This window comes from Dermacentor silvarum, chromosome 8 (genome assembly GCF_013339745.2).
Source record: "Dermacentor silvarum isolate Dsil-2018 chromosome 8, BIME_Dsil_1.4, whole genome shotgun sequence".
In the NCBI taxonomy this organism is placed as follows: Eukaryota; Metazoa; Arthropoda; class Arachnida; order Ixodida; family Ixodidae; genus Dermacentor; species Dermacentor silvarum.
The window spans coordinates 126,442,424-126,465,161 of NC_051161.1; the positions used below are offsets into that span (position 1 = coordinate 126,442,424).

The 22,738-nt window shown below is 51.1% G+C and overlaps 2 protein-coding genes across 2 annotated transcripts in view; one reads left to right on the top strand and one right to left on the bottom strand.

Annotated features, from left to right (window-relative positions):
* Nucleotides 1-2,459: 2,459 nt before the first annotated feature.
* Nucleotides 2,460-7,039, bottom strand: LOC119462395 (uncharacterized). Its single transcript, XM_037723740.1, has 3 exons — nt 6,967-7,039; nt 4,522-5,415; nt 2,460-2,581 (listed from the first exon to the last, which is right to left on the bottom strand). Exons 1-3 carry the CDS (start codon nt 7,037-7,039, stop codon nt 2,460-2,462), a joined length of 1,089 nt encoding a protein of 362 aa, XP_037579668.1.
* An 867-nt stretch (nt 7,040-7,906) lies between these two features.
* LOC119462396 (cytochrome P450 6B1-like) overlaps nt 7,907-22,738 on the top strand; it is a 51,848-nt gene continuing 37,016 nt past the window's right edge. The window contains exon 1 of the mRNA XM_049672963.1: nt 7,907-7,992. Within this exon, the coding sequence (XP_049528920.1) occupies nt 7,907-7,992 (86 nt within the window). The remainder of the gene's footprint in view (nt 7,993-22,738) is intronic.

The window sequence follows — 22,738 nt, forward strand, 5'->3', positions numbered from 1 at the left end:
CAAGAAACCCGAGCCCGGCCCGGGTCAGGGTCAGGGTCAAAAAGCACACGCCGTGCCCGAGCCCGCGAAAAAACTGTTCTACACGGCCCGGCCCGGCCCACGGGCCGTGCCGGGCCCGGGCTTTCGGGTAAAGCCCGAGCCCGTGCAGTGCTCTAGTATATGCACATGAAGACGATGATGAACTGCACAGTTAGCGCTCACAATATATGTATGTATTGTTAAGATGAAAACATGCACTTGGGCTCGGGCGCTCGGACAACGGGCGCCAGGGGGCGAACGAGGAGAATACGACGACGAAGCAGTTAATAGAACAACCGGCCCAGTGAACGGGTGCTGTGTCTCTGTCTCCGTTCATTACAATGGCGCAGTCGAAAATGAATCTGCCTTGAGGTGTTCCAGCCATTCAGTGTTCCTCGCACGGTGCTTCGGCGTGCCGGGTCCCTCCGTCCCAGGAGCGCCGTTCACGCTTCCCCCGGTATGGAGCCCGCCACCCTACCGTCGCAGGTACCCACTGCACCGTCCGGGGACGGCGTCCAAGCCTCCTCGGCGGCTCTCGGGCAGGGATGTACTGATGCCCTCGCCCACGCCATCACCGAGCTGACACAACAGCTCCAGGGTATGACGACCGCGTTCGCGTCCGTCGGTGGTTGCATCCTGCCTGGGAACGCCGTCCACGCTTCCCTGCCGCCGGCGTTCGTGGAAATACCAACGTTTCGCGGCTTTCCAGACGACGTCACCCTTTGGCTCCGCAACATCAATGCCTTGGGTGATCGTCATGCCTGGCCCGACCACACAAGATGGCTGGTTGCAGCACAACGACTATGCGGTGCCGCCAAGGCATGGGAAAGCTATGAAGGCATCAAGCAGCTTTCCTGGTCTGCATGGAGCGCAACTCTGATAGCTGCTTTCGGCCCGCTTTCCTATACCTGCGGTGAGTCCGATCAGCACAGTTCTGCGCACGGCGCTCCGGAGAGCTACCGCTTCGGTCCTGCGCCAGGTGTGCCAAGCAACGCCTCAACAGGGAGAGCCGCAGGCTGCCCCGCCGTAGGTTCCGGCTCACCGGCTGTCGTCGTCGGCTCTGCCGAAGACAGTGGGACAGCGCTTCGGGCCCTCCGTCTTGGACCTGCCTTGCCTGGGAACGCCGTCCACGCTTCCCTTGGCGAAAATATCATGCCCGGCACTTCTTCGACTCTTCAGCCACCAAGGTATGCCGTTGATGTTTCCATTGCGGTAGAACCGGCTGCCGCGACAATCACAACGACCCCACTGTCCGTGGACACCGGCCCTGGTTCCTCGGGCCGATGGACAGGTAGCCTGGCGGAGATGATACGCTGCGACTTCCAGCAGCCGGATTTCATACAAATACCGACATTTCGCGGCTTTGAAGATGACGTCATCCCTTGGATTCGCGCTATCAATGCCATGGGTGACCGTCATGCTTGGCGAGACCAAAAAAGATGGCAGGTTGCGGCAAACCGTCTTTGCGGTGCCGCCAAGGCTTGGGACAAGTACGACGGCATCAAGCAGGGGTCCTGGCTTGAATGGAGCGCAGCTCTGATAGCTGCTTTCCGCCCGCTCCCTTATGCCTGCGCTGCCCCTACATCCCCGAGCATCAGTTGCGGCTCGTCGTCGTCGAAGATCGCGGCTGAGAACCAACGGTTCAGCAACAGAGGCAGCGAGTCGAGCCCTCAGCCGCCACCATATCAGTCACAGGCCTCCGGTTCGAACTCCATGTTGGCGTCCTCCGCCATCCATAGCGAACCCGGCAGCAAGGCCTCCAAGACAGTAGATGAAGCTGCATCAGCAGCAGCGTCGGCAACAGAGGCATGCGGCGACGACGCGGCCGATGTAAAGTACTGCGACCCTTTGGACACCAGCCCAGCCGCCGTGGCTCTGCGGTTGCTGAGGGCCGAAGAGCAGCGCAACAAGAGCTCCCCTCCGGCACACGCCACCCCTGCTGCAGGAAGGGCGCCGCAAGCCGACGAGATGGTCCACAGCCCTGTCCTACTCCTCCCTGGGCTGCAGCAGCAGCCGCGTGCAGGCCACCTCCACCCGGTGCCATCCTCGTCCTCGTCTTCCGGAGTGTTGGTTGTGACAGGTCGCAGAGGAGGCATCACAGGACAGCCTTCACTGCGGCATGCCTGTTGCCCGGGGCCACCACCGCACCAGGGGAGTGGTGGCAGCACTTCGGCATCTTCTGGTGTTTAGCAGCGGCCAGCACCGGTACCTCGTGGTTCCAGTAGCCGTGGTGGTGGTGTCAGTGGGTTCCGGTCTACGTTCTAGGACAATGTGTCGTCGTCCTTGTTTGCGGACGGTCCCGACAGACCTAACGAGAAGCCAGGCCGGCAAGGTCCGCTACAGTCAGGTGCTACTGGTTCCAGCCATTTGGCAAGCACGACAATTCCTCTTCGGAGTGGCTCCGACTGTGCCCTCCAGTCATTCAGGGCATCGCCATCCATTCACAACCTATCCAGCTGTTCCTGTGGTGGTCCTCGAAGGTCTGAGAAGAGGCGGGGAGGACTGGTCGCGGTCGCACCACCCATAGTGGTCAGCGGAACATCCTTAGAGGGAATCTCCTCAACTTCGGCGGAAATTTCCAATGATGAGCGGCAGGATAATCGTCAGCAAGACCTGCGACCAGCGCGCAACAGCCAGTGCCGCCCGCCAGAGAAGCTGGCTGCAGGCTGGACGGCTCGCCAACGACGACTCAACAGGTTGCCTCCATTTTAAGTGGCGTGTTTGCAAGCCATGCCCGAAACTTGCAGCGTGGCCGAGTGTGAAGATGCAAACATGCACTTGGGCTCGGGCGCTCGGAAACCGGGCGCCAGGGGGCGAACGAGGAGAAAACGACGACGAAGCAGTTAATAGAACAGCCGGCCCAGTGAACGGGTGCTGTCTGTCTGCGTTCATTACAATATATATATATATATATATATGGAGAGAGAGAGAGAGAGAGAGGTCGGATTTCTTGCGGTTTGCCCCCCCCCCCCCCCCCATCCCACCAATGGGGGGCATGGGGGGGCAAACGGCAAGAAATGGTTGGTACGCCACTGTGAGGGCACAGCTTTTCTTGGCAGTTTTTATATACGTGAACACACCTGCCAGTACACTTATTGCGCTCCTCGGCGCGCGTAATGTGATGGGGGACGGTGAGTGCGCGCGTACATAGTTAAGGAACACATACTGCATGTCCCGTGATAGCGGCCCCTTTTAACTTCTGGTATGCTTCACTGCAATAATGTTTTGGTAAGCTTCACCGCGTAACACTAATCTACTGCGGCGAAGCTGACAAAGCTGACTTTAGGAAGCCGATTCATTCAACTCGTTTTACGAGTCAGGTCCGCCTATCACACTTGGCAACATTTGATCACCACACTTACCGCATTCATTTCTTTTGTTCTTTTTAATTGTATTGCCATAGCGACCCTGCATCCCGCAGTAGCAGGCTAATACTGCGTCATAATCGTTCTAATTGCATCAGGACAGCGTGTAGTGGTAGGCGTGCATGCAACAGGCAGGGCGGAACTGGCTGTTGTTGGGAAACTTCGAGACGCTCTTTCGCGCAGTAATGCCATTTGTCCTATTAAAAAGAATGCAGGTAATGAGTAAGTGAAATGCAGCAAAGCTGTAAAAAAGCAGTAGCAAAAGCTGTTCGACCATCTCGCGCAAAAACGCAATTTAACACGATCTGGTGGACCAGCTCACCATGCCAGGGTTTTCTTACGTCCTCGTTTTTTCACGCATCATTCACTGAACCAGACTACTGGATGGTTCTGTACACGTACTAACGATCGTGACTGAGGCGTATACTAACAGGATGCCATGGCCCATTCCACGGGCCGGCTGCAATTTGACGCGGCCACGAGGCAAAATATGCGCGCAAGATAACTAACGGCTACACATCAAGCAGCTGACAGACCCAACCTTTTATTACATGCATATAGAGTGGAAAATGGATTACTTGCGCTGTAACAAGGCACGGAATACGGACCGCTTCACAACGCGACCGGCCCCGAAAAACAGCCGCCATGAAAATAAACGGATGTGACATCATGGGTTATAGCGGACGTGACGTCATGGGTGAACGCAGACGTTTTGGGCACTTTTTGTCTGCTGGGACCCGGTCGCAGCAGTGGCGGCCAATACAGAACGTGCAGAAATTATCTACAATACACGAATCCACTTTTCGACAGGAGCGCTATGTACCAGCGAACATGTTTTATTGTCGCAAAATTGGACTTTAGACGCTTGAAAAAAATTGGCAATTCTCGCGCGGCGTCAGTGGCGAGCTTGAACTGCAGTGAAAGGCTGCTGAAAACGCTCCCGTGTGTTGCACAATTAAATTGCAATTTACGTGACCCCACCAAGAGTGTGCCGAGCATAACATGCGGCAAAAGGTCATAAAAAAGACTTTCTCATCTGTTAGTTCGCTGCTGAGGTTACGGTGAAAACTATTCTGGAGGCGCTGTAAGAAGAGTGAATGCGCAATCTCAACACCCGCTATTGTAGATAGGAAGATACGAGTAAAGCACTTCTGTTTTTCAACGAGGGCTTGTGTAGATGCTATAGAGAGCCACGACCCGGATTCTTGCACACTGCCGTTAGAATGGACGGGCTGCTTATATCCGTCAAATGGATTGAGTAAGAGAATCGTGAACAGTGAGCCGAGACCTCCGAAGAGCATGCCTGGTGTACCGCGTGTCGAATACACAGGGCTCGCGAGCACCGCCATGGTAAGTTCGGCGGAGGGTTCGAAAGACTCGTACGTGAAAAGGTAAGGCGTGAAGTTGGGGGCCGTTGCAGACACGTATCCTCGGTGCTTCCCCATCAGCAGGTGGCTCAGACACTCACGCACTGCCAACCAGAGCCGCACAAAAGATGTCTCGCTTAGGGGACAGTGGGCGTAGAGGCTTTCCACTTTTTCGGCGTCGTCAAACAGACCAGGAGGCCATAGGCGAACCACGGTAGATTCGAGTCGCCATGCGAAAAACTGCCTGCTCTCGAGGTCAAGCCACGATAGCTGGTTGACGGCATCCACAGCGCGTTGCGTCAAAGTCTGGAAGAGCGCGCTGACATGCCTCTTGCCGGTCGACGTGAGACGCGAACGAACGTACAGAGCTGCCAGGAGGGGGTTGTAGACCGCGTCTAGTTCTCTCGCACACAGCAGAGTGATAAGAGACGATGCCTGCTGCTTGTCGCTGAAGATGTCTTCGAGGAGCGTCCTGTCGAATATCACTGAGTACATCTGGACGACCTGCCAGGATACGTGCTCCAGGACTTTTTCGTCGCCTCTGCCCTGGATGAACGCCCTGAGCCTATCTAAGAAGTCTGTGTTTGCGATGAGTACGTCGTCCAAAGGCGATAACGGCTCCAGAGGGAAGAGGTGGTCGCTGAGACTCTTCACCCAGTAGCCACCTGTCTCATTCCATGTATGTTCGCTAATGTTCGAAATGCGGAATATCGATGGCGTCACGTAACCCCTCGTGGAAATTATTTGAAGCATAGCCACACTGCTCCCTTGCCATTCGGCGCTCGATTTGATGAGATCTGAGACGTTATGTTGTGGACGTTGGCCCCAAACGAAGTTATAGATGAGATGCCAGTACCTGCGAGTGAGTTAAGTGTCAATGCATTAATTGGCTGATGTGACCAAGATTTAACTACAAACAGGAAGCATCAATTGCTACAGATTACTTTAGGCACAAGCAAATCTGCCCAACCGCAGAAAGTTTTGAACTATCTTTCACATTACCATGCACAGAAAAGTCAGATGCTGAACTTTGTATGGCACGTGTAGTAGATGTGTACTTTGCGCTAGGAAGCACAACTTTAGACGACGGTATACAGTAGATTGTTATCAGCGGAAAAATATAAATTAGATTCTAGGGTCTCGCGTGCCACAACCCCGATCTGATTATGAGGCACGGCGCTGAGCGGGAGGAGGTGGGGCTCCGGATCAATTTTGACCACCTCCATGGGGTTCTTAATGCGCTCCAAATGGCAAGGGCACGCGAGCATTGTTACACTCCACCCTTATCGCTATGCGGTTGCCGCGGTCGTTACCGAACCTGTGACCTCGTATATAGCTGCGCAACGCAGCAGCTGTTCGGCGAATACAGAACAATGAAGTTCCATCACATAAACGAAAAATTTGTTGAGGTGCGTGTTCTTGCTCATACTTGGGCATAAATTGTGTGCACAGGTTGTTCAAGTAAAACAGGTATAGCGCATTCGAAGCTGTCTTTTTTCTTTACATATAAATAATAAATTTTGCATTATGTAAATTTTGTTTTGGACAAAATAAAATTGAATTCAAAGTTAAGAACTTGACTCCTATAAAAGGTCGTTGTAGTTACTGCCTAGTTGGCATAGCATTCATTACCTTGTTATATCTGCAGTTGGTAACGGCAAAGTAGCATTACTGCCTAAACAAAATCGTTACTGCTAGTAATGGGTCTCAGCTACCAATTCGAAACACAGCACCACGAGATACAACGTTGCCATCATACAACGCCTTTATCGGAATTGCTGACATAATCCATGGTGGGTCCGATAAATGTGTTACAGGCTGTAAGCTTTGTATCCGGTGGTGCTAACTGCGTTTGGAATTGGTAGTTCAGACACATTAGTAATCATCGACATTGGCGGGTCGTGAACGGTGGATGGTATACAAGTGAGCGAAATGAATCCGTCCATTATACTAGCCCGGTACTTGAAGAACGCTTTATGATAATATTTGTTTTCGACCACATTACTCGCATAGTGTGTAAGCATGGCACAGTGCTATCGAAACTAAGAAGCATCTCTCTATGTCTTCTTAGCCGGACCGATCCTGAGATTTTGAACGAGCAGATCAGCCCCAAAATCAGCGTTAACACCACAGCAGTCTCGGGTCTATTTTACCGGCAACATCGCGTAACATTGAAGGGTTGTACAGTGTTCAGCGATTCAAAGGCTTTAACGAACCGCAGGATGGCCGGCGCTTCTTGGTCCACTGGGAAGCACTGGGTGATCGCTGGCGGTTAAAACCCAGTTCCATAGCGCCACAAGGGCTCTCGCTTTCAACGTAAACCGCAATAGATCATCTTGGTGTCCCAGTGCATACCAGTGGCGCAAAAAGTGCCGGCAGCCATATACGAAAAAAAAGTGTGTTTCAGAGATACCTGGCACTTTTCAGCGCGAACATTGTGACCGGTATTTCTGTATCACATACGAACGTCGGATACGAGATAAATTGCCATAGAATTGCACCAACTAGACTGTGCAACGGTTATTTGCATGGCAATCTTGTTTTGTTTCGAAACAGTAACCAGTGTAATCCACCAGAATTCTTGCAGTACTTATCAAGCAGGAAGGAAAATGCGTGGTTGTGATTTCCTAAAACACTCTTTTATTCACACTTTGGGCAACAGCCAATGCATGGTTGGTTATATTGCTTTAAATGTTCTGTACTACAGCACGAATACAGGTAAACTCTAGAGTACACAGCATAGAGGTATATTGTTAGGCATGCTTCGCATATTTCGGCCGGTAGAAATTTTATGATATAGGCGGCCCTCCCGGAATTTCGACATCGAGGTTATGCCAACGTTTTCAAAAATAACGTTGCTTTGGAGAAAAAGTCGCAGTTTCGCCCGAAAGGCGAAGCATCGATTGCGATAGCAAATTAGTAGACAGCTGTACGAAATCAGGATAGTAGTTTTATCGGCCGTATAAAGTTCTAAATATTCGCTTACTAACTAAATAAACAATCAGAGTGTCACGCGCCCACAGGGTAAACATGAACAGAACAAGAATAGGTCGGTTGACGAGGCGGCCCGGCAGCGACGACTTGCGACAAGGGCGCAGGCTCCGGAGGTGGCAGACGATTGAAAGGCAAAGCGTCAGTGACCTCTCTCTCTATAACATGGCGTATCACTGGGGCCAGATGTTGAGCCTGGGCTGGCTCGAGCGTGCTCGATTAAATGGAGAGGTGTCGGGCGACCTTCTCACGTACGAACTGCTTGATCTGAAGCAACAGTGCATTCTGGTGGCCAAAAGTCAACGCCACAATCGAGTCGTTCTGTTCCAGAGGGCGGCGAGTTTGGGCACGTTGCTTGCGCAATTCGTCGAAAATCTCACCCAAGCTGACAACATCGGCGACGGTTTGTGGGTCTTTTGAAAATAGCATTTTAAATGCGTCATCAGCTATTCCTTTGAAGATTTGCTTGATCTTGTCCGACTCGTGCATCGACGGGTTTATACGCTTACACAAGTCGACGACGTCTTCAATGTAACTGGTGAAGTTCTCACCGGGTTGTTCAGTGCGTTCACGAAGTCGCTGTTCTGCGCGGAGTTTGCGTACCGTGGGGCGGTCGAAGATTTCCGAAAACGTTGTCTTGAACGACGCCTAGTTATTGATCTCGGCTTCGTGATTCCGGAACCATAGACTGGCGACGCCGGTCAAGTAAAAGATTACATTGGTCAGCCTAGTCGCATCGTCCCATTTGTTGACTGCGCTCACCCGCTGATAAGTTATCAACCAGTCCTCGACGTCCTTGATCGTCAGTCCCGTTGGATATCGGAGGGTGACGCTGAGGCAGCACGCCGGGACAGACTGGTGGCTTGAGTCTGGGAGGAGCCGTGCATGGTGGTTTCTTCCGGCATCGCTGACGCTGGAGGTAAGGTACGGCTTCGTAGTTCCAGGTTGGGAGACTGGGAGAATACCCTGCACCTTTCCACCAATCTGTGAGGGGGGTTATTTACAAAGCAGTTAGGGCTACGCGACAGCCTTGGCTCAAGAGCGTCGGTCGCTGTCTCACGCTCTCCGGGCTGCTGTACTTCGTCATCCTCTCTCAATGGCTGCAGACTCTCTTCCCCACTACATCGCAATGCTCTCCGGGCTGCTGTACTTCGTCATCCTCTCTCAATGGCTGCAGACTCTCTTCCCCACTACATCGCAATAAAGGTTGATCGGGCTGAGGTTTGCCGGAATCTGCCCATTGCAATTTATGGGGCTCCCAAGAGACGCCGTAGCGCAAGATGCTCTGTATGTTCTATCTGGTACTGACAGGAACGCGGCAATATCGCGGAGGCGGTGTGTTCTATAGGCGGGAAGGTGGTAGGTTTCTGTTGAAATGGTATTCCTTCCACGCCGAATTATGGAGCTTGCCATCTCACTTTAATGCCCACATATTCGAATATTCGCTTGTTGGTCGATTCACGTAAATACATGATTAGGAATATTGCTACGTGCACATTGCGTGTTTCTTCTGGACGATGCGTGCGGGTGCCTAGACGAAGAAGACGAACTTCTCTTGGCTCTCGAGCTATCGGCTGATCTGGCGAGCGCTGCAGCTATCTTTTGTAAATATACTTGTAAATAGTCTCCAGTATTTAATCCTTCGTTCGCGTAACATTTTGGTGGAGCGTGCCGTTCCCCGTCCTCGCCACGGAGCTCCGCAGCGGCCGCACCGTCCAGCTTTCCACCATGGCTCCCGGCGACACCTCGTCTGCTGCTACTACTGCAACTCCAACCTGCAACGTACGTCACGGTTGCCACTCCCCGCGATCGTGGCATATTCTCCGGTCAAGATAATGTCGACGTTGATGACTGGCTAAGCATGTATGAGCTTGTTAGCCGAAACAATCACTGGGACCCTACCATAATGCTAGCGAATGTCCTCTTCTACTTGGGCGGAACACATCGTGTCTGGTTCCGGACACACGAGGAGGAGATCTCTAGCTGGGACGCTTTCAAGGAGAAGCTCCGCAACCTGTTTGGAAATCCGACCGGTCGGCAGCGGGCTGCAAGAAAAGAGCTTGCTACCCGAGTATAGTCTTCCACTGAATCGTATGTCTCGTACATACCAGACGTGCTAGCTCTTTGCCGGAAAGTCGACGAGAACATGGTCGAAGTTGACAAGGTTGGCCACGTTCTCAAAGGGATTGCGGACGACGCGTTCAACTTGTTGATCTTCAACAATGTGTCCACCATCCACGTCATTGTCAAGGAATGCCACCGCTTTGAGCTCGCCAAAAGCCGCCGCGTCATTCCACAGTTCTCCCGGCTCCCTAACACGGCTGCGTCGCCCTTACCGCTTCACCCCCCCCCCCCCCCCCCTCCAATGAGACCGTCACGTGTATTGTTCGCCGCGAGCTCGAGGCTGCCCGTCCTACCACGTTCCATCCACGCCCACTTGACCCCACCATTGACCAACCAGCCCCAGCGATCTCCCTCATTCAGGAGGTTGTGCGGCAAGAATTTGCCAACCTCGGTTTTCCTGCTGCCTGCTCCGTCTCCCGACTTGACGCCCAACTGGTGCCGACAGCTGCGCCTCGCAGCGATCTGTATTCCCCTCCCAGATACCGCAACCCTACAGAGTGGAGAACTCCGGACGACAAGCCCATTTGCTTTCGTTGCCACCGCATTCGCCACGTCGCTCGCCACTGCCGCACCTCCTGGACATCGCCGTATTCGAGCTACTTTTCCCCGTCTCCTCGCCCATATGCCGACCCTCGCCGCTACTCGCCTCGCCGTATGCCTTCTACCTCTCACGTATCCGTCGATGACAGTCGTCCCACTCGCTCTGCTACATGCATATGATGCTACATATACATGCTACATCCATGATCGTCCCACTGCTACATGCATATTGCGTGTTTCTTGTGGACGATGCGCGCGGGCGCCTAGACGAAGAAGACGAACTGCTCTTGGCTCTCGAGCTGTCGGCTGATCTGGCCGCGTATTTCCAATTGCTAGTAGGTACAGCGTTTGACCGCTGGCGCCACGCTGCTCCAGCTCGCGCGTACCATGTTTCTAGCCGCCGCCGTTGGAACGGAGGAGGCGTTGACGGAGAAAACGCTGGGCTGGTGGTGACTAGCCTGCTGTTGGGATCGGTGGTATTATAAACGCATCACTGTTTTGATGATCCAAATACAATCTCACTATCAGGGAGGGAGCAGGCTACCTGACTTGAGCAGTATTTTTTTATTTGGGGTGTTGCGGAGCGCAGCGTAGCAACACCCCAAACTACTAGAAATTATGCTGATGGAACGGAAGGTGGTATACTAGAAATTATGCTGATGGAACGGAAGGTGGTATGACGACCAACGCATTTAGTAATTTTTAGCCAACCAGACACGCTTCTGAATAACATACCAGCCTGCTCCCTTTCTTTTCTCCTATTCCTTCACTAGAGGCTTTGCAAACATATCCTCTGCCGTTGAGCTCAGTACGCCAGTGCTCTAGCTCATTAGACCACGATCACACGTTTACAAACGTATCTTACCAACAAGTATATTATTCAAGCTCGAACTTAGGGGCAACATTGAGCTTGGGGGCTCCTATCGAAATACATGGGAAATCGGAAATAGTTTCTCAGAGCAACCAATGCACCAAATTTGATGAGTTATGTTGAATTTAGAAAAAAAATGAAGTGTAGTGATTGCCGAAAGGGATATTTTATTATAGGCTGGTCTACCTTTCTTACGTCAAATTTTAAAGAATTGCCAAAATTCGAAAAAGAAAACTTGGCGTATAGAGCTATGTAGCTCAGCAGCTAAAAATGATATCGGAATTCTGTAAACTGCACCTAATAATACATCGAAAGCGGATAGCAATCATATATCATACACCATCCTGAAATATACCGCTATGTTGTGAATGTTGCATTTGCAAAACCCTTCCAAACATTATAACAAATTCACGTAAGTTTTAAGTTAAAGCAAAAAAATTGTTCGCTTTTGATGCTCCAACGGGTGAAGTTTATAGAAATGCCATATTTGTTTTTAATGGCTGAGTTTCGGATTTGTAAACTTCATGCTTCTATTTTTTTTAATTTACGAACATCCTACGATTCTTTGAAAACATTACACTATCTAAACGAAAATTCTATTTGCTGCAGTCTCTGAAATTTAACTTTCCGTCTTAAATGCAACCCATTTCATTCAAATCGGTTCAGCGGTTTTCTCGTGAAAGCATTCCTGCATTTTACATGTATTTGATAATCCGGCATCGAAGATAGGCCCGAGCTAAAGCTTCCTCTTAAACAATGGATCACGCCAGTTTTGTAGGAAACCCATGAAACAGAACCCTGACGTATACCCAAGACCGTGGCCACAGTGGTGTACAAATAAAAAGTCTGCTCAAGGAAAAAAGATATATATTCATCGGAAGCTTCGCGGGAGCCGTTATCTCGATCAGACATCTCTCCAGAATGCGGACGAGCTTTCTGGCGAAGTGTCTACCAAAACCGTCGATTCATTGTGAGTAGAGCAAGTAGCTGGCCGTCTTCGAGATAACGCTGATACACAAGCGCGCTCGTTTCCAAGCACCGAGGTGAAGCCACAGCTTCAGGGTGTGTTTCTTTTTATTGCGCTTTCTTTAGTTGTGCGTCATAGCTTACGTCATAGCGGGAATTTCGAATTCTTTAAGGTCGATACGCCACGTGGTGGCGAAAAAACGAAACTGTATGAAATGTCCCTAATTCCTGGTATTGAGCTTCAGAATGGGCATGCCCATGTTGTCGCCTATGCCAGCCGTCTCCTTTCCTTAGCCGAACAGAACTACTCTATTACAGAACGGGAGTGTCTTGCTCTCGTTTGGGCGGTGGGCTAATTGCGCCACTATTTACATGGCCAGCATTTCACTGTGACTACCGATCACCACGCACTTTGCTGGCTTTCGTCGCTTAAGGGTGGTAAGCCGTCGTAAATTTGTGTTTTGTCGCGCAGGAGCGAAGCAGGTCATCGATAACTCTGGAGAGAATGTAACGGCCACGGTCAGCGAGGAGTTGACAAGGGGCTCCATGATGTAAGATGACATCGTGTAGCAGGAAATCAGCGACGTCCGTAGCACAACTTTCCCGAGCTGATGAGGCACGTCAAATTGCACGCCGTTGCCTTAGTATACATCGCAAGGCCACCAGAAGCACCGCTACGACTCCCGTCATCGCGACGTTATCTATACTCCGGGTGCCCTTGTGCTTCTATGGACTCCGACTCGGCGTGTTGGACTCTCAGAAAAATTGCTTTCGCGGTACTCCGGACCCTACCGTGTCTTACGCCGTGTGACAGACGTCACGTATGAGATTGGCCCGCTCGAGTCTTCCTCGCCAACCGTTTCATCACCTACTGACGTTGTTCACGTATCCCGCCTGAAACCTTACCACTCGCCTCGATCATAGCAAGCACCGTGACGGTGCTTGAGCAGCCGGGGGTCATGTCACGGTATGATTCATCTAGAGGAGCATCGGTAAAGAAGACGCTGATGATCTGGCGCGCGCTCTCGGCCATATAGTTGACGCTTGATCGCCTTGTAAATATACTGTAAATACGTTTTCCTGTTGTGTTTGCCACCCCGTAACAATACGAATCTGAGATAGCCGTTCTATCATCTACAGTCCAAATGCAGCCAGAGCAGCTTCAGCGGCTGCACGATGTTCAAAATGAAAGCGAGCAATTTAGCCGCAATGCTAATTTTGAAATTAACGGTTTTCCACAAGAAGAACACGACGACTTGAAGCAGACCTTGGGGCAGCTCGATGCAAAACGGGGATTAGTGGACTTCAGCCTATCTGCGGTGGTAGCGGTTCATCGCATACAAGACAAACGCGACTCGTTTCCCACAGTCTTGGTGCGCTTTCACGTCTGTTACCGCTAAGGAAAGATGGTTCGGGGCTCGCGCCAACTTGCGCGAGCTCTATCGCTCTAATAAGCTGCCAACCTTGTTTTTTCAATGAAAATCAAACCAAACAAAGTCTACAATGGTTCTGGCGAGCAAAGACAGTAACTAAAAAAAAAAAGGATTCAAGTTCGCCTGTCTCAAAGCCGGGAAGATTTTCACAAAGAAAGATGGATCCTTGGCTCTTATTCGGATCAGCACGCTAGAAGACGTTGAAAAGATGCCACGAGCTTCCTGATTTTCAGTCGTTCTATGACAGCTGCAGTCACAAGTGGAATGACGACTTCATAATTATTAATCTTATCATTAGAAGCTTATGGAAATACTGGGACGAATTTAAAATGATTGCCACGTCAACGCTTAGTTTTGTGGATATGTTTGTTCTTACAGAAATTAACGTCTCAGAAACAGGCCTGGATACGTTTGTTCTGCACGGTTATCAATCGGACTTTGGGACACGATCACTTCGGCGAGCAGGAGGGATTGCTATTTCCGTCAAAAACGTGTATGACGTGTGACACATTCATGTATATTGACACGTATACATGTTTATCTTTCGCCGATGGCCGCTTTCCACCGGCTAACAAATGTTAAACGTTATCGCTCGGCGCAGGACGCGCCTGTATCGGAAGTTTCTAGAACGTTATCGATGCTTCTTTCCGTTGCCTGTTTTCACCGACGCTTATGTTATCTGATTGTATGAGCGACGCGAATTGTCTAGAACTTTCTGGAAGACACGCGCGTACCAGGGATTATTCTGGAACCTTCGATGACTCAGGTATAAAAGCCAACGCGTTTTGCCGCTGATCAGATTTTCGACGATCGCCGACTGTGTTCGCCGCTATCGTTGTGCATCGAACACAGTAAAACACAGTAAAGTGTAGCTTGCTTTGTGGGCACAGGTTCGCCCAATAAACAACCAGTTTCGTCATACACAGTTTTGCGACTGTTTTATTTACCGTCACTACTACGTGACATCTGGTGGAGGTGCTAGTTCGTTCATGCACCGAACGCCCCCGCAAAGCCGCGACCCAAGCCCGAAACCGGAGGACGAGACCAACGTCGCCAAGGACCAGCGAGCTAGCGGTAGGCAGCAAGGACTTGTGCCGGAGTTCGGACTTCTTCCCGAAAAGACCACCGCAATCAAGGCCAAGTCAACGACCAGAATGGCAGCACCAGCGTCCCCCATCCTGCTGCAGCAACCTCCGGAGCCACCGACTTTTCGTGGATCATCGGCTGAAGACCCTGAAACCTGGCTGGAGACATACGAGAGGACCGCGACGTTCAACAAATGGAGCGACGACGACAAGCTGCGCCATGTTTATTTTTCATTGGATGATGCTGCTCGGACCTGGTTTGAGAACAGAGAGACCACCCTGGTGACGTGGGACCTATTTCGTGAGAACTTCGTGAGGACCTTCACGAATGTCGTGCGAAAAGAAAGGGCCGAAGTTTTATTAGAAACCAGAGTGCAATTGCCGAACGAGAACATCGCGATCTTCACGGAGGAGATGACTCGCCTCTTCCGCCACACCGACCCCGATATGTCTGAGGAAAAGAAAGTTCGGTTCTTGATGCGGGGTGTCAAAGAGCAAATATTCGCCGGATTGATGCGCAACCCGCCCAAGAGTGTCGCCGAATTTCTTTCCGAGGCCACAACGATCGAGAAAACGCTTGAAATGCGCGCCAGGCAATACAACCGCCGTGCCCTGACCAACTACGCCGATGCTCAAGCACTAGGCGCCGACGACCTGCGCGAGACCATCAGAGCAGTCGTTCGCGAGGAGCTGCAGAAGCTCTTTCCCGGGTCGCAGGCTCAAGTGGCATCTATCGCCGAGGTCGTCAAAGAAGAAGTTCAGCGCTCACTTGGAGATCCCGATGTGCAGCCGCAATCGCCACAACCCCAGCCGGAAGCGCTGACCTACGCCGCCGTTGCCCGTCGTCAAGGCCCCCCTTCACGCTCGCGCCAGGGCGCCGTAACGCCGCAGTTCCGTCGTCCACCGCCGCCGCCGCCAGCACGCCCGCCCGTCGCCCAGCGTAGCTACCCAAGAAAGACAGACATTTGGCGCGCCCCCGACCACCGCCCGCTCTGCTATCACTGCGGGGAAGCCGGCCATGTCTACCGCCGATGCCCATACCGCGAGATGGGCCTACGAGGGTTCGCCGTCAACGCGCCGCGTCCACAGCTTGGCGAGCGACCACGTGACATCGCCGACTACCTCGCCGGAGCCCAGTGGCAACCACCACGACCCTCACGCTCGCCGTCACCGGGCCGCTACATCTCGCCGCATCGCCGTCAGTACACCGGTCCCACCCGGGGCCGATCTCCGAGCCCTTACCCGGGAAACTAAAGGCAGCAACCGATGGAGGTGCGGTTGCTGTACGACGCAATGCCGAAGATCCTCCGTCGCCGACGACGACGACGATTCGCGAATCATCACGACGAGATATCAGCATGCCGCCTAGCAACAGCCTTGACAGCACTTCGCCGCAGAAAGAAGACCTTCCGACGCAACGTAGCAGCAGCAGAGCAAGCCGATGCAGCCGTGATCCGACGCCACGAATTAACCGCAACGCCAGACGCCGGTCTACCGATCTAGACGTGCTCATCGATGGTCATAACGTCACCGCTCTCGTCGACACTGGCGCCGACTATTCCGTCTTCAGTGGCGCGCTCGCCGCCAAGTTGAAGAAGGTGAAAACAGCCTGGCAAGGACCCGATATCCGGACAGCGGGAGGCCACCTAATAACGCCGACTGGAATCTGCACAGCGCGAGTCACGGTAAACAACCGCACTTACCCGGCGAGCTTCGTAATCCTGCAGCACTGCTCCAGGGATGTCATCCTAGGCATGGACTTTCTAAATCAACACGGTGCAGTCATCGACTTAAGGTCCAAGTCAATAACGCTTTCAACGCACAACGTGATACCACCGGCTACAAGCATAAGTTACCATGCCTTGAATGTGCTTGAAGAACAAGTCACCGTTCCGCCTCGCTCCAGCCTAATGATTTCCGTCGGTACCGAAGTGCCTGCAGACATGGAGGGCGTCATCGAGGGCGATCATCACTTACTGCTCTACCGTGAAATTTGCGTCGCTAGAGGCATAGCTGAGCTACGTGCAGGGAAAGCAACGGTGATGCTCACAAACTTCAGCCCCGAATACAAGCACATTAACAAAGGCACCACGGTCGCCTACATCGACGAAATAGTACAAGCCAGCAGTGCTTTCGCCTTCACGGATTCCAGTGCACCCGCAACGACGACTATAATACCTGAACCAACTTTCGACGTCAATCAGAACCTTCCCAGGCATAAGAAAGAACAACTAAAAGCTCTGCTCCTGCAATACAAGGATTGCTTCTCGTCGTCGTCAAAAGTTCGACAAACCCCTGTCGCCAAGCACCGCATCATAACCGACGAAAAGGTCCGCCCACTGCGTCAGAGCCCGTACCGAGTTTCGGCGCGCGAACGCGAGGCCATAAGGCAACAAGTCGACGAAATGCTACGCGACGACATCATCCAGCCGTCCAAGAGTCCGTGGGCGTCCCCCGTGGTGTTAGTGAAGAAGCATGGAACCCTACGTCTCTGCGTCGATTATCGTCGCCTCAACAAGATCACGAAGAAGGACGTATACCCCCTCCCACGGATTGACAACGCCTTGGATCGACTATACAGCGCAAAGTATTTTTCGTCGATGGACCTCAAAACCGGCTACTGGCAAATCGAAGTCGACGAGAGGGACCGGGAGAAGACGGCCTTTATAACACCAGACGGACTGTTCGAGTTCAAGGTCATGCCGTTTGGTCTTTGCTCGGCACCTGCGACTTTCCAACGCGTCATGGATACAGTACTGGCAGGCTTGAAGTGGCAGACTTGCCTCGTCTATTTGGACGACGTCGTTGTGTTTGCCTCAAGCTTCGAAGAACACCTGCGGCGCCTTGAAACAGTTCTTCAAGCAATCAAAACCTCCGGACTCACGTTAAAGCCAGAAAAGTGCCGCTTCGCATATGAGAAGCTCTTGTTTTTGGGCCAAGTCATCAACAAGTCTGGAGTGCGCCCCGACCCTCAGAAAACTGCGGCCATCTCCAACTTTCCTCTGCCCGCTGACAAGAAGGCAGTGCGTAGATTTCTTGGACTGTGCGCCTATTACAGGCGCTTCGTCAAGGATTTTTCACGGATCGCAGAGCCACTGACGTATCTCACGAAGGCCGACGTCGAGTTCAAGTGGGAGACGCCGCAACTCGAAGCATTTGAAGAACTGAAGCGACGCCTGCAATCGCCGCCAATACTTGCGCATTTCGACGAAAACGCCGATACCGAAGTCCACACCGACGCAAGCAGCGTAGGACTCGGCGCCGTGCTTGTGCAGAGGACTGATGGACTAGAAAGGGTTGTAAGTTACGCTAGCCGGTCGCTATCGAAGGCGGAAGCAAATTATTCCACAACAGAAAAGGAGTGCCTCGCCATCATCTGGGCTACATCAAAGTTTCGCCCCTACCTCTATGGCAGGCCCTTTAAAGTTGTGAGCGACCACCACGCCTTGTGTTGGCTAGCTAACTTGAAGGATCCTTCAGGTCGCCTCGCACGATGGAGTCTGAGACTTCAAGAATTCGACATCACCGTCGTTTACAAGTCCGGGCGAAAGCACTCTGACGCCGACTGCTTGTCTCGCGCCCCCGTCGAACCGCCGCCACAGGACGACCAGGATGACGACACTTTCTTGGGACCAATCAGTGCCGACGAATTCGCCGAACAACAGCGAGCCGACCCGGAACTAAGGAGCCTTGTAGACTACCTGGAAGGCAAGACCGTCATTGTGCCGAAGGTGTTCAGGCGAGGATTGGCGTCGTTTTTCTTGCAAAACGACATTCTCCTAAAGAAGAACTTCTCGCCTCTCCGAGCCAACTACCTCCTCGTGGTACCCTCAGCATTGCGTCCAGAGGTTCTGCAAGCTCTCCATGACGACCCAACGGCTGGACATCTCGGTTTTTCACGCACTCTCGCGAGGATACAAGAAAAATACTACTGGCCTCGCCTCTCTGCCGACGTCGCCCATTACGTAAGGACATACCGAGACTGTCAGCGACGCAAAACACCGCCGACAAGGCCAGCCGGACTTCTACAGCCAATCGAGCCACCTCGCCGACCGTTCCAGCAGATCGGGATGGACTTACTGGGGCCTTTTCCGACGTCGACGTCCGGAAATAAATGGATCGTCGTCGCTACGGACTACCTCACCCGCTACGCCGAAACAAAAGCCTTGCCCAAAGGCAGTGCCGCCGAGGTAGCCCGATTCTTCGTTGAGAACATCCTCCTGCGTCACGGTGCCCCAGAAGTCCTCATCACCGATAGAGGCACGGCCTTTACGGCAGAACTAACTCAAGCCATCCTGCGGTACAGCCAGACAAGCCATCGCCACACCACCGCCTACCACCCGCAGACGAATGGCCTCACCGAGCGCCTAAATAAGACCATCGCCGACATGCTGGCAATGTACGTCGACGTCGAACACAAGACGTGGGATGCCATCCTTCCGTACGTGACCTTCGCATACAACACGGCCGTGCAAGAAACGACGCACATGGCACCGTTCAACCTGGTCTACGGAAGGAACCCGGCAACGACGCTTGACGCCATGCTACCAGACGTCGCTGACGAAGAAAATCTCGACGTTGCCACTTATTTGCAGCGTGCTGAAGAAGGTCGACAGCTCGCCCGCCTGCGCATCAAGAACCAGCAGAGGACCGACAGCCGACACTACAATCTACGACGACGCTACGTCGAGTACCAGCCCGGCGACCGTGTTTGGGTCTGGACTCCGATACGCCGACGAGGACTTAGCGAGAAACTGTTGCGTCGCTATTTCGGACCATATAAGATAATCCGACGTATTGGCGCACTGGACTATGAGGTCGTGCCAGACGGCATTTCGCAATCACAGCGGCGCCGGGCACGACCTGAAGTCATCCACGTGGTGCGTCTTAAGCCTTTCTACGCCCGCTGACGAGCTTATAGGTACTTTGTTACTTTGTTATTTTCTTTCTTTATTACGCGTCGTTTTGTTTTCGCTTTCGCGTTTGTTTGTAGCATCGGGACGATGCTTTTTAAGGGGAGGGTATTGACACGTATACATGTTTATCTTTCGCCGATGGCCGCTTTCCACCGGCTAACTAATGTTAAACGTTATGGCTCGGCGCAGGACGCGCCTGTATCGGAAGTTTCTAGAACGTTATCGATGCTTCTTTCCGTTGCCTGTTTTCACCGACGCTTATGTTATCTGATTGTATGAGCGACGCGAATTGTCTAGAACTTTCTGGAAGACACGCGCGTACCAGGGATTATTCTGGAACCTTCGATGACTCAGGTATAAAAGCCGACGCGTTTTGCCGCTGATCAGATTTTCGACGATCGCCGACTGTGTTCGCCGCTATCGTTGTGCTTTGAGTGTAGCTTGCTTTTGTGGGCACAGGTTCGCCCAATAAACAACCAGTTTCGTCATACACAGTTTTGCGACTGTTTTCTCTACCGTCGCTACTACGTGACAATATTCACTTTTGCGGAATAGCTTCCTATCAAAGTGGCTCGACGGCGGTTCCTTTTATCGGTATTCGCATTTTATCTTCCTGCATCAAATAGTGTCAGTCGCTTTTTAATAGAATGGGAAGCCTTCTTGCAACGATCTAACCCGGTGGATGACATATGCCTAGTTGGAGACTTCAACGTAAACGCTCTTTGCCACACAAAGGGTGTGGTAGCGGACTACTTATCACTGTTAGCTTCCCACGGGATTAAAAATACTATAAACATTTCAACCAGAGAAGAGCTGGTAAATGGACATTTAGTCAGTTCATGTATAGATCATATCGCGGTTCGTACTTCGAACAATTCTTTGACTCATGTGTCATAACTCAACGTCTGGCAGATCGTTATTTTGTGGCTTGCCGCTTCGCATCGCCAGTCCCAAGAGCAACACATGCTTGCGCAGATGACTCGCCTAACAACGTTGTCAAAATGTGTATAATAGACCAGTGCAAGCTGGATGACCTAATTAGAGCGTTTGATTGGTGTGCGGTAATGAAGTCAAAGGCTACACATGTCGTCCACGACTGCTTTCGTGAACAAATACAAAAATTCGAGAACTTGGCAAAAAGAACTGTAACAAGGAAACGCCGAAATAATCACAACTGGATAAATGCTAACATAATTCGTGTTATATCAGAGACAGATGTGTTGTGGAAACGTTCCTCAAAATTTAACACTTCGCGCAGACTACTTAACAGCTAGAAACAAGGCAGTTGCCCGTATTAGATCATCAAAACAACAGTAGTTTTTACGACAATTTAATCTGTCCTTCAGAAACCCGGCAAATACATTGTCTTTAATAAATCACCTTCGAGGTAAAGAAGACCGGAGCTCGGCTACTGATTCCTTTTCGAATGGCCCCGCAACAAGCACTAATAAATTTAACCGTCACTTTGCTCGTTCGTCCGATGGAGCAGCTTACGGGCATGCGTTGGACTGCACGCTCGAAAAATCTGTATCTACCTTCGCCTTCCTTCCAAAGCTATCGGAACATGATCTACGTAGGATAATTTTCAGTTTCAGACAGAATAAACCACCCGGTCTTGATGGCCTTTCAGCGCGCATGCTCCAAATAAACTTTGAGGTTCTGTCAGGATTCTTTTTATGCTGAATGGGCTTTCGGACGATATTTCTATCCCTGAAAAACTAAAAACTGCTAAAATCAAGCCGCTTCACAAAGGAGGAAAAACGGATGTAATTGAAAACTATAGGCCTATATCAATTTTGCCATAATATTCCAAGTGTTAGAAAAGTTCCTATTAAGAGTAATGCTTTCCTTCATTGACAAGTTCTTGATTTTGTCCTATCTTCAGTTCGGTTTTGTAGCTGGTAAAACCACTACAATACTTTTAGAATCCTTTTCTGATGAAACATTTTCCGCGTTTTACAAAAAGCTGTTTAGCATTGCGTTATCCCTGGATATTAGTAAAGCCGTTGAGACAGTTAATCACGACATTCTGTTGAAGAAATTGAATTTATTGGGCTTCCCCGGGCCTTTATATGACATCCTTAAGAGTTATCTGTCGAATCGATCGCAAACGGTAGTACTAGGCAATCACTCTAGCTCTATCTTGCCTATCAAAGCCGGAGTCCCTCAATTGTCTGTTATATCTCCGCTGACCTTGCGTCAACTGTTTCAAAATGCACAGTTATTCAATACGCCGACGCCGACGACACCGTAGTCCCTGGCAAGCATTTATACTATAAATCGGCGATCAATATGCAACAAAAGATGTCTGTAACGTAATCAACTGGTTTTCTAAAAATTTTCTTGTAATCAATAATTAAAAAACGAAGCTGATTTGTTTCACAAATCCCTTGAAGACGACGTCGATAGATGAACATGTTTACTTGCACAGTTCGGTTTGTTTACTATGTAGTTGTACTCCACTCCAGTGGAGGTGGAGTATGTGCAATCTATTAATAAAGTACATGGGTGTATTTTTTTACTCAAACCAGTCGTGGGAAACCCATTTAGCGTATGCATGTAGTAAACTCCGAGGTGTTGCTTGGGTGCTTTGTCATTGTAAAAGTATAGTTCCCTTTTCGGTCAAAAAATAATTGTGCACGCTCTTGTCGTATGGAATATTAAGGAACGCATCACACTTTTCGCCTTCTGTTCCACGTGCTGGGAGAGCCGGGTTGACGCTCTTTGAAAAAAAAAAAAAAAACATGCTCCAAAGTGTACGAATACCTCGCCCCTACTTCCATCGGAAAATATTTACCGCCGTAAGTGTTCTTTCGTTACGCTCGTTGTTTGTTCAAGCAGTGGTGTTACGCCATTTTCGGACTCTGATTGCAAGTTGAGCAAAACCTGCACGCATGCTCCGTTCGGGCTTGCTTTTACTGTACCTCGTCCCTCACGAGATACGGTGAGGCACAACGATGTGGTGTACGTTCCTAACCTGTTTAACAACCTACCGGAGGATATCTTGTCGGCAAGTTCAAAAATATTACTGAAAAATATTATCCGTACTCTTAAGGTAAACC

Excerpts from the sequence above, each read along its gene's own strand:
- LOC119462395 (XM_037723740.1), bottom strand. The coding sequence starts at position 7,039 with ATGGAACTGGGTTTTAACCGCCAGCGATCACCCAGTGCTTCCCAGTGG. Across the intron at positions 5,416-6,966 it reads GAAGCGCCGGCCATCCTGCG|GTGGCTACTGGGTGAAGAGT; the intron begins GTTCGTTAAAGC and ends GGAATGAGACAG. Across the intron at positions 2,582-4,521 it reads AAAACAGAAGTGCTTTACTC|TTGAGGAGATTCCCTCTAAG; the intron begins GTATCTTCCTAT and ends TTTCCGCCGAAG.